The sequence below is a fragment of the Macrobrachium rosenbergii genome, chromosome 8 (assembly GCF_040412425.1).
Source record: "Macrobrachium rosenbergii isolate ZJJX-2024 chromosome 8, ASM4041242v1, whole genome shotgun sequence".
Lineage (NCBI taxonomy): Eukaryota > Metazoa > Arthropoda > Malacostraca > Decapoda > Palaemonidae > Macrobrachium > Macrobrachium rosenbergii.
In genome coordinates this window covers 49,541,098-49,553,426 of record NC_089748.1, presented here as the reverse complement: position 1 = coordinate 49,553,426, position 12,329 = coordinate 49,541,098, and the positions used below count along the sequence as shown (strand labels likewise).

General features: G+C 39.5%; 2 protein-coding genes across 3 annotated transcripts in view; both read right to left on the bottom strand.

The window, feature by feature from the left end:
* Positions 1-637: 637 nt before the first annotated feature.
* Positions 638-7,380, bottom strand: LOC136840843 (protein fem-1 homolog A-like). Its single transcript, XM_067107789.1, has 6 exons — positions 7,165-7,380; positions 5,168-5,305; positions 4,103-4,303; positions 3,651-3,869; positions 2,653-2,839; positions 638-2,359 (listed from the first exon to the last, which is right to left on the bottom strand). Exons 2-6 carry the CDS (start codon positions 5,226-5,228, stop codon positions 1,303-1,305), a joined length of 1,725 nt encoding a protein of 574 aa, XP_066963890.1. The 5' UTR covers positions 5,229-5,305; positions 7,165-7,380; the 3' UTR covers positions 638-1,302.
* A 1,100-nt stretch (positions 7,381-8,480) lies between these two features.
* Positions 8,481-12,329, bottom strand: part of LOC136840842 (protein fem-1 homolog A-like) — a 4,868-nt gene continuing 1,019 nt past the window's right edge. The window contains exons 3-6 of one of the 2 annotated variants that reach the window (XM_067107787.1): positions 12,060-12,245; positions 11,155-11,373; positions 10,327-10,516; positions 8,481-10,039 (exon numbers count right to left, since the gene is read on the bottom strand). In XM_067107787.1, coding sequence (XP_066963888.1) covers positions 8,959-10,039; positions 10,327-10,516; positions 11,155-11,373; positions 12,060-12,245 — 1,676 coding nt within the window. In that variant the 3' untranslated portion in view covers positions 8,481-8,958. The remainder of the gene's footprint in view (positions 10,040-10,326; positions 10,517-11,154; positions 11,374-12,059; positions 12,246-12,329) is intronic. The other variant, XM_067107788.1, reaches the window with a different exon arrangement.

The window sequence follows — 12,329 nt, the reverse complement described above, 5'->3', positions numbered from 1 at the left end:
AAGGAAATAAGATGATCACTGGGAGACAAATCATTTGCTCCTATCAACGCAAAAACCATCACTTCAGAGTACCACAGTTTAACTCAAAATAAAATCTAATAGATAATAGCATACGTCTCTCCAGCAGATTTCGTAGGAAAAAGCGGTCCCAGAGAAAAACTGGACCCCAACAATCCGTAAAACACGCACAAAATTCTGCGCCTTTTAACCCTGATTTTTTTTTTTAGTTGTGACCCAAAAACCTGCATGAAAGTAAAACGGCTGCCCAAGTGGTCACGAACTCGTTTTTTGTATCTTTTTCAGTACTGAAGTTACAAAAATTTTGATAAAATAGGCATTAACAAAAAATGAGTATGCCTAAAGATGTTTACATAAAACGAAAACACTTGAAAATCCAAGAGAGAAGAGAGAGAGAGAGAGAGAGAGAGAGAGAGAGAGAGAGAGAGAGAGAGGAGTGTTTAACAGTAATAAAATTTTTTAATTCATTTGTACAATTGTTAGCTCCCCTGAGCTTCAGCAAAGTTTGTCAGTTTTATTTGAGTAGTTATGATTCAATAAAACTTCAAATTACGAGTGTAGCATCAAAATGTCATTTTCGAAAGACTAGTAATTGAGTGGTGGGTAAAAACTACAAAAATTATGTTAAACCTTATATTTTTATAAAAATCACTAAAAGTGAAGAATTACATAACAGCAATGTTATATATATCTCACTCTGTCTTCATTACAGAAATGGAATTATCTTATATCAAAGGCAAAACAACAAAGGTTTCTGTTACCAAAAGCCCAATCGTTTTAATCTATCAATAAAATTAAGTAAAATTCAGTATACAAAATTACCTACAATTACTGGAAAGAGGGTATAAGTGAATATCCAAGCAATTTCAAGCCTCAAGTAGTCATCACATCCTGCCAGTACCTATTTCATCCTGCCAGTACCTATTTTCTGTACAGTTAGTAAAATAAAGAAAAAAAAAATATTGCACCAGTCCTATTTTCACACTGATAAAAGAAAATTGTTTCAAATGAATGTCGCAGTTGCCGCGGCCAGAACAAGTCGACACATTCTTGGAACATATGGAGCTTCGATCACAATTCCAAAATTCAAAAATTTCTCGTATGTTTATATGCAAACAAAAGTCTGTATACGGCTCACTATAATACTTTCATTCACGTAAAGATAAAAGCAACCCTAGCTGGCCTGATGTCTCTAAGTTATCTTCTAAAGCAAAATAAAATGTGTGCTCAAAGAGTATGTGCTATTTAAAATCATCTTACACACAAACACGCTCGCAACAAAAATCAGTGGATGTCAACAAATCTCGTGAGTCGGGGATGCAAGACTGCCTCGTAAGAGATTCCATGTTGACGAATCACCCTTGCCGCCAAGCACTGCAGAGATGTGTGGGGCACAGGATTCACTACCTCGTGAAGTTGCTGTCCCCGCAGGGCCCTCAGAGACTGGAAAGAATGCCCCTTGTCGTTCAGCGCATCCAGGTGAGCACCGGCTGAGAGAAGAGCTAGCGTCATCTCTCTGGAGCAATCTATGTTCTTGGCCAAAATGTGGAGGGGGGTGTTGCCCGTGTAATCAGGTGCACGAGGGTCTGCCCCAGTGTCGAGCAGGAGGTTGATCACTTCCAGATTTGGAAAGATAAGGGAGGGGACCAATTCGCTATTTATCTGGAGACACGTAGAGCAGGCCAGGTGAAGAAGAGTTGAACCTAAGGAATTCCTAGGCTTCGCCTTCACTAACTTATAGACTTCCCTCTTCGCTGCGATCCACTGGACGGTTTTGAGATTAGGCTGCAACTTTGTTAGGGATAATAACAAATGCATTAACAATGTGATAACGTTATAAAGGCGACTGTAATATGTCCTACGTCCATTGTCTACCGGTTTCCTTAACTTCGACATAACTAATTCTACATCACCGGTAACTGTCTCAAACAAACGCAATAAGTCCTCGAAGTGAGTCACAGGCCATGTATTTCTGGCGTTTTCGGGGCTCCTGTTGATCACATGAGTATACAGTCCAATGAGCGAATTCAGGTGAAACAGCCTTCCGTCGCTTAACGGTGATGGACGACGTTGTCTCGTACACAAGGCGAGCATCCATAGATCGTAGCATCGCTTGAATTCGCCGTTATCTGCGTAAGCGAGTCCCTTGTCCCGGAAGCCTAACATCGTGTCGCTGTGCTCCGGTCCTAAAATCCTAATCCTCACGAGGAGGGACTGCACTTGCATTTCCTCCCGATTCATTTCCAGTCCCTGTAACTCTTCCATTGTCGTGAACTCCCTGAAATCCCCATGTTGCACGGGAGGTTGTGCCTTCGGGTAAACCAGAACTCCGTTGACGTATCTGAAAAGGTATCCGAAAATAATGAAGTTGCAGATGCTTTCTTGTGCTATTCTATCTAAATTTATTTCCATATACTGTGGAATATTCTCTCCCAAGTTACTACTAAGTAGCCTGTCACTACGGATGTACAAGTGAGGAAGAATCATCCAGACAATTATCGAGAAGTTAAACAGCAGTTCAAGTAAAACCGAGATAGGAAAACAGCGTATTCCGAATCACTATTTGTTGTTCAGACTGCACAAGCTACTATTATTGATCCATACTCGAGAACCAAACAAACCGATTGAAATCACCTGTCCCTCATTGCATTTTTCCAGTACTGGATGGCCATCATATCCTCCTCCTGATTAGCAAATATGGCCCCGAGAAGTTCCATTGCATCTATTTTTTCTTTTGTCGGTATCAGGTTTGTTTTATTCAACAGGTATTCCGCTATGTGCACGTGGCCAGCAGCGCAGGCAGCAATTAAAGGTGTGATTCCTGGAAATGAAAAATTTAATTAATAACACTGAACAAGAGATTCCAAGATTTCTGTGAATTTACCTTAAACTAGATTCTAATTCTGAATAAAGTGTGGAAGTTATTTACGGTTCCAATCTGCGAATACAGGAAAACAGAGCTTAACTTTACGAAAATGATATGGGATAAAGAACACTGCAGTTAATCTATGATATGTCATCTCTCGTCGTAGAAAATCGACGAAAAACAAAACAGGATTTATAGGTACTCTTATCCATATCTTGGTACTTTACCAGAACGCCTCAGTGTAGGCCTACGCAGAACACATCAGTGTAGGCCTACGCAGAACACATCAGTGTAGGCCTACGCAGAACACATCAGTGTAGGCCTACGCAGAACACATCAGTGTAGGCCTACGCAGAACACATCAGTGTAGGCCTACGCAGAACACATCAGTGTAGGCCTACGCAGAACACATCAGTGTAGGCCTACGCAGAACACATCAGTGTGAGGCCTCACGCAGAACACATCAGTGTAGGCCTCATGAGAACACATCAGTGTAGGCCTACGCAGAACACATCAGTGTAGGCCTACGCAGAACACATCAGTGTAGGCCTACGCAGAACACATCAGTGTGAGCCTGCGCAGAAAACAACAGTGTGTGAGGCCTGCAGAAAAACAACAGTGTAGGCTACGCAGAAAACAACAGTGTCAGGCCTACGCGAGAGAGCAACAGTGTGGCCTCGCGAAGCAGTGGTGTAGGCCTACACCGAGAAAAACAACAGTGTAGGCCTACGCAGAAAACAACAGTGTAGGCATACGCAAGACTCACCATAGTAGTCAGCAACCAAACGAGCGTTGCGGTCGAGCAGCATTTTAAGCACTTTAAGTTGTCCGGACGATGCGCACGCATACACTGCACTTTTCCCGTCCAGGCTCCTCTTGTTCACATCGGCTCCAGCTTTCAAGAGGAACTCCACAGCTTCGGAATGACCATTGCTGGAGGCTAGCATCAGACCGGTGACCCCTCGGCAATTAGCAACGTCTACCTCTGGAAAATTCATATAATCATTCTGGGGAAGCAATTGTTATTCAGAAGATGAACACCATTCATATGGAACAACCCCACATGGTCCACAGACTCGAAATTCAACCGTGTTCTTTGGAAGGTTTGTGGACATTGGAACCATACAACAGAAACTAGAGGGAGGAGAAACTGCAGTTACATTAACTAAAACTAAGATTAGAGCGGATAACTAAATGAAGTGGAACGTGGAAACTCACCGGCCCCATACTGAATAAGAATTTTGGCGATGTGGACGTGATTATTGGAAGAGGCCGAACTCATAGGAGTGGTCTTGTAACCTGTGGTGATGTTTGGATTAGCTCCTTTGCCCAGTAGATAGGCAACAACGTGCGCATGGCCCCCTTCGATAGCGCACCATAACGCTGGGGCTCCGGATATATATACCCCAGCGCTAGTAACTAGAAAGGAAAAAAAGGAAAAATTATATATATATATATATATATATATACATATATATATATATATATATATATATATATATATATATATATATATATGTATATATATATATATATATATATATATATATATATACACATATACATATATATATATATATATATATATATACATATATATATATACATATATATATATACATATATATATATACATATATATATACATATATATATATATACATATATATATATACATATATATATATATACATATATATATACATATATATATATACATATATATATATACATATATATATATATACATATATATATATATGTATATATATATATCTCATTTGTCCATATCTTACCAGTGAACAGGGATACAGAAATGTCCGAAATATCAGGTTGCAACGTATAAAGAATGTTTTTATGGGCCTTGTATCTTTATATTTATACATAAAAGACATGTATATATATAAACATAGACATATCTATACATATATATACACATCTATACATACATCATATTTATAAAGACTCAATGCTATAAAACCTGAGGTTTACAGCTTAAAAAATAAGATCTTTGAACGCAACAAAATGTGTTTATATGTCAATATATATAAACACCCGGCCTGTTATTTAACCGATTTATATCACAATCTTACATACAAATTATACGCATATACACATATGCATATACATAATTTCACCTATGTTCAAATCAATTCAAGTGTCATCAGTGATTGCTGTCCAATCGTAGAACCTTCAAACCGCTGCCAAAATTATTTTTTTTAATAAAAAACCAGCATCCCTATAAAATTTTTTCTACAAAACAAACATACAGAAAATCCTCACCTTTCCCCGGTGCGTCAATGCGCGATTCGTATTCTTCGACGAGGATTTTGACGCACCTCATGTGGCCAAGATAAGAAGCCACGGCCAGCGGCGTATGCCGCGACCAAAATTTTCGAACAAGGTGTCAAATTTAATTTTCTGAAGAGAGTTTATGAATGAAATTATTAACATTACTGATTACCAAAGATCCTCCTTCAAATTAGTAGGTGGTCAAATGAAAATTTAAAAACAAGTCAGACAAATAAAATGTGTGTGTGTGTGTGTGTGTGTGTGTGTGTGTGTGTGTGTGTGTGTGTGTGTGTGTGTGTGTGAGAGAGAGAGAGAGAGAGAGCGCCATTGCAAGGTGTAAACACAAATTAACAAGAGAGAAGAGAGAGAGAGAGAGAGAGAGAGAGAGAGAGAGTGTGTCATTGCAAGGTGTACAAATTAACAACCGAAAGAGAGAGAGAGAGAGAGAGAGAGAGAGAGAGAGAGAGGAGAGAGAGAGAGAGTGTGTGTCATTGCAAGGTGTACAAATTAACAACCGAAAGAGAGAGAGAGAGTCATTGCAAGGTGTACAAATTAACAAGAAAGAGAGAGTCATTGCATTAACAACCGTGAGAAAGAGAGAGAGAGAGAGAGAGAGAGAGGAACATTTGGGCAAGCAATGGTACAAATTAACTAAAGAGAGAAATTACAAGGTGTACAAATTAACAACTAAAGAGAAATTACAAGGTGTACAAATTAACAACTAAAGAGAGAAATTACAAGGTGTACAAATGAACAACTGAAAAAGAAAATCACTGAATATCAAAATCCTATGATTCTGCATACTAATGTATACAGTATGTGCATTAGTAAGTGAAAATCTATAACCTTGTTAAAATTTATAAAGTCTTTCCAAATATATATATATATTATATATATATATATATATATATATATATATATATAGAAATGAGTTTGATATCAACAAGAAATAAACATTTATTCCAGTACTTGTTTTCTAAGCAAATGCCCAACATGGCTAGGGGGCGAGATTGGGAAGGGATTAACACAACGAGTTAGTTGTTAGAAACCATATTTTCAAGGTTATGAAAATAAGTGCCACGTTTCATTACTTCCGAAGTTAAAAAAAAAAAAAAATTGTTGCTGTACTGTTGTTGATCAAGCCGGCTTTATGCCAGCACGGCCTCTTACTCATCGAGCGGCCACGTAGTGGTTCCATCTCCCAAACGGTAGGACTATATAGTAGCTCCGCGGCGGCGACTGCCTTCTAACTTCACTTTTTCTACAGTTTTCCGGTTGCTAATTATGAATTTACCTTTAATTTTTGGCGCTCGAGTGTAATTAACCTGTAATTAACCCCTGAAGTCCATCCAACAAGGGGTTTCCATACGCGATCTTCACGAGACAGAGCACGGGTATGTCTGTTTCGAACGGTTAATACCCCGTCCGGCAAGTGCAATAACTTGTTAACGTATGGGTAACCTCTCTCCCCCCCACCGCCCCCACGGGCCAGTACTAAACACGGCGAAGGGACATTCCATTAGGCCGACAACAAACAGATGCACCGCCATTATCAGAACCCCTAAAAGTGTAGAAAAAACCAGTTGAAAAGGTAAAAACAGGCGCGGAGCTAATATATAGAATTGCCTCACAAACAAATGTTTATCCACATTTGCTATATTTTCGTTGAACTGGATAACTCTTAGCGATCTTCATCAAGTCTTGTGATGGACAAGGTAAAAAAAGCTGAACTTTTGAAGGACGGATTTACTAGCTTATTTATAGAGACTCATAATGCTATAAATATAACCTGAGGTTTGCTGCTTAAAAAATAAGATTTTTGAACGCAACAAAATGTGTTTATATGTCAGCTAAACAAACACCCGGCCTGTTATTTAACCGATTTATAACATTCTTACTAGCGATTTCTAGTAACAAAACCTTACTAAATAGCAACACATTAACCATACCGCAACTGCTATCACAAGGAGAGCGCCCATTCTACTTACCTTTGAGACGCAAACGAAAGGGCTTCTGGCTTCATCCATTTTGTAGTCTTTTTATTTTTTCTTCAGTAAAAACACTCCACTAAAAACAAGTCTCAGAAATCAAAGATTTCCGTCGTCTTAGAGTTAAGAGATCGCTGGTCGCTCTGGCAGAACTGAGAGATGGCCGACCGCTTCTAAGAGTATTTATACGTGCAGGCATACCTGCCATTTGTTTACAAACAAGCTGGCGATCAGTGAAAAGGTCTTCAGTGTTCCTACTGCCTATTTGTTAAACTGTCGTTATATATCGTTATCTATACTTATATATAAAATGCCTCGTTGTAGTGCTGTATACGTGTGTATTTCCCAAAAAGGGTAAAGAGAAATTGCTAACTTTTCACTGCTTTTCCAAACCAACTAAATGAAGGAGGACTCGAGTTTAAATGTTTATCTAAGACAACATCTCCTGGTGATATCTACGGGTAGATAAGGTGTGACGTCACCGAAGTCCTTTGACCACATGCCCAGCAGTCTTGACAATTTTCATATTTACAATGTCACTAAAATGCATTTTCCCTTTAATTCATTAGTGTTCTAACAACATCCTCATTCTATTTTCAAGGCTAACAACCCAACATTCTATTCAAGTGTTGCTCGTCTTCACCTGGCTTGGCGGTTGTCGTATAATATAACAATGTAATAGCTCTCGCTGGATCAAAAACCTATTTTGTCACAAATATCAACCTCATCATCATCATCATCAACTCCCCTATCCCCGGCCCCACCCCCTCCCAATTTTCACTGAGGGGTTGTTTCTGGTCAAGGAGGTTAGACTTGACCTAAACTTGTTTCTGGCAAATTTATTTACCTGCATTTCAAATAAGCCAAAGGATTTTCCCTGGGTGAGTCGCAAGAAGGACCAGTGGCAATTGTCACTGAGGTTCATCTTGAAACTCAGTTGTAGAATGGTAATGTCAGTCTGGTCTAATGCTGTCGAAAGTAATAATAATAATAATAATAATAATAATAATAATAATAAATAATAATAGTACGTAACTAAAATAACGCCCTTTACTCCATTTCTTATATGAATCTTATCCTTATTGTTAAAAGGATTCCTGGTGCATATGGCTTATGCTAATATACTATACAATGTGTTATTCAAACTTGTCTTAAAAAAAAGGTCAACAGCAAGAGTTTCAATATTCACGGTATAATGTCACGCATTTGAAATTTATTACAGTATACAAGCAATGATTTTAGACAACATAGGTATCTATACCTTCGTTTTCCATTTAAATTTATATTCATTTTCAAGGGTTAGTAGATGCAAGGTCCACAGAATAAAGTAAATTTATTTTACAAAACATGGTTACATGGTAGTTGGAGAAGTATTCTTAGTGTATTAAAGAGCTCCTGCTTATCCATAAAGCAGTAAGACTCATCAACATACAAAGTAAATGTAACTTTATTCTTAGTATGAGGTAGATTAGCTAATAACAAAAAGTATTTAAAAAACAAATATACTTCTGAAATAAAATAAATCTTACAAGACAAATACTGCATATGTCTGATACAGATTTCCTATACCAAAGACGATCCATTTCTCTCTCTCTCTCTCTCTCTCTCTCTCTCTCTCTCCCCATACATTAAAACAGAGGTGTAAATCTTACAAGAGGCAGTACCTCCAAAAATCAGTCCTTAAAAGCAAGAAAATTCCACAAGTCAACAACATACACACGGTCCACTTATAATCTGCATAACTATATATAATAATATATATATGCAAGAGATTTGACCTTCGTGTTGCACACATCAGTGCATGTCAACAAACCGGGAGAGTCGTGGGTGCAAGACGTTCCTGTAAGGGACGCCATGTCTTCGAACGGCGGCTGCGGCCAAGCATTGCAGACTTGTGTGCTGCAAGGGATTGACTAACAGGTGAAGTGGTTCTCCTCGGTAAGACCTCAGATTCTCGAAAGTCATATTTAGGTTATTAACGGCATCCAAGTGGGCGCCGGCTGACAGCAGCGCCTCCAGTATATCCTTAGGACACTCTGTATTCCTGGCAAGGGCGTGGAGAGGCGTGTTGCCGTCGCCGTCCGTTGCCTGAGGGTCGGCGCCCGTTTCCAGCAGGAGGTTCACGACTTCCAGGCTGGGGAACATGGCGGCTTCCAGGGAAGTCACTTGTATCGGGGACCTTCTGGAGCAAGCGAAGTGCAATAGAGTTGTATAGTTCACGCCTCTAGGATTTACTTTCACCAGTTTGTGCACCACGGTTTTCGCCGTGAGCCACTGGCAGGCAGAGAGGTCAGGCTTGAGTTTTGTTAGCATGTATAACAACTGAGTCGCTATGCTGATGACGTAGTCCAAGTGCAAGGCGTGTTCTTTGTTGATGCGGGATGAGGCACGGTTTCTGTAGCCTTTGCGCAAGAGCGAAGTAACTAGCTCCGTCTCTCTTGTAATCCTTTCGAACAAACGCATGAATTCCTCGAAGTACGTCACGGGCACGCAATTCGCAAAGTGTGGGTATTCCTTGTTGATGATGTGAGTGAACAATGCAGCTAACGCTGTTATGAAGAACAATCGATTTGCGTCTAGCGGTTCGAGATGTTTCTGATGCACATCCAGACCGTGCAGCCACAGACTGATGCAGCGTTTAAAGTCTTGGTTATATGCGTAGTCAATGCCCTTGTTACGCATGCGCTGCATAGTGTCGAAGTGCGCAGGTCCATGAATCCTTTCACTGACGAGGAAGGACTGCATCTGCAACGCATCGCGGTCTCCTTCTAGCCTCTCCAACTGTTGCAAAGTCACGAATTCCCTAAACTCCTCACCAGAGCAGCACGACATTTGATGTTCGGCCTTCGGGTGAACAAGGACACCATTGTCATGCCTGGAAATACATTTTAAATGTTGTTAAGTCTACTGTACTTTGTGCGTTATTTTGAAGTGTATCAATCTTGAGAATTTTTCGGCTGCTATTTCAACAATATTTTGGAGCTACACTTTAAAATGGGTGGAGACATTATGAGAATCACGCATAAGGAATCTAAACAATATTTAACAAAATAAATCACAATATAACAAGAACAAACCTTCTCTGCACAAACTGCAACGACTGATAACAATAATTATTAAGGCTGTTCAACCAGAACCCTTCATTGATTATGAAGAACTCACCTCAGGTCCATCGCTTTCTTCCAATACATAACAGCCCCGGCCACATCGCCCATCTTGTCGACAAGTGTCGCTCCCAGGAGCTCCAGTGCGTCGATTTGTTCCTTTCTTGGAGTCAGGTCTCCTCTGGTAAGGATGTGTTCCACGATGTGCTTGTGCCCGGAAGCGCTGGCCGTAAGCAAAGGGCTTGAACCTGGGAAAAAAGTAAGGTTATGAATTGATTGACAGAGGCTCTGAAGAACTTCAAGTCTATGTTCAAACTGTATTAACAAATTGTAATAATCTTTTAATCCATTATGGAATTGCACTTGAGAATTGCACTTTTGATAGCAATGTCAAGAATTAATTCTTTCAGGCAAAACACACAACAACCAAAATAAGTAATTAACGATATAACTTATATCCTTGGGAATCTACATTCGGCAGTAGAGAACATATCAAATCTAAAAATTAACCAATTTTATTATTATTATTATTATTATTCAGAAGATGAACTCTATTCATACGGAACAAGCCCACAGGGGCCATTGACTCGAAATTCAAGCTACCAAAGAAAATGGTGTTCAATCGAAACGAGTTACAGAAGGCAACAAGAAATGCAGCAAGAAGAGATCAGTTATTAGAATCGAGGAGATAGATTAACAAATTGATATATAAATAGATAAAAGAATCAATAAATTATAAAATACAAGGAGAATTGCTTCAGAGTAGTAATGCACTGCGCATCTTCGCTTGAATCTTTGAGGCTCCAATTGCACAACAACCTCAGGAGTGGTTTCTAACGGATGAAAAAAAGAAGAAGAAGAAGAAGAAGTCAAGGCGAGACTTTACCACAACGATCAGCATCCATGGCAGCGTTGTTATCCAGCAACACCTTGACCACTTCCAGATGTCCCAGCTCTACGCTGCAGTGCAATGCGCTCTTCCCGTCCAGCCTCTTTCTGTTCACATCGGCTCCAATACTGATGAGGTACTTGACAACTTCAGTGCGGCCATAGGAAGAGGCGACCATCAGGCAGGTGACTCCGCGGGTATCAGCTGTTTCTATGTCTGTAAAAATAAATAAATATGATTTACTAATGCAGGCAGTGTGTCAGAGCAAAAGTTAAATGGTCACCATCCATCGGACACAAATAAATAAATATGACTTTCTAAAGAAAGCTAGGCCAGCCCTATGAGAGTGAAAGTCAGCTCAGTGGTCTGGTTAAACTACTTTAATAATAATAATGACAATAAAGAAAGCAAGGTATAAGAACATGGGTGGAATGTTAACCAGCCTTCGGCAATGAATAAATAAATATAAATAAATATTTAATGGCCACTAGCTTTCATCAATGAATAAATATGACTTCTTAAGAAAGCAAGGTTTAGGAACAAAGGCCAAATGGCAGCCAGCCATCGGCAACAAATAAACATGAATAAATATTCAACTGGCATTAGCTATCTTCAGTAAAGACTTCTTAAAGAAAATAAGGTTGGGGAACAAAGGATGAATTGTAACCAGCCATCGACAAAAAAGAATAACTAAATATGAAAAAATATTCAGTTGCTACCAGCTATCATCAGTACAGACCCCTTAAAGAAAACAAGGTTTAAAATCAAAGGTGATTTAAATGCAGCACTTGAGAGGATCCAGAAGCTGTAAATACGGGAACCACAATTAATAAAGCAGCGAACAAGCAAAACAGGAAAATCAGCTGAATGCAAAAAGGAAAACATAATGCGCCAGTACTCACCCGCCCCTTGCTCTACGAGAAGTTTGGCGATATCAAGATGGCCGTAGAGGCACGCTGAACGCAGCAGACCTTTACCTTGTGAATAAGCGCCTTTGGATAACAGGAAGGCCACCACCTCTAGATATCCGCCTTCGACGGCGCACCAGACAGGAGGAACTTGATACAGATACTTCCCGTTGACAAACCCTGCAAGGAATAGTTGGCCAGTTATCAAAACGTATCTTAATTTTGCCCATGGCCAAGATGGCTTCTAAAATTCAGCAGAATACC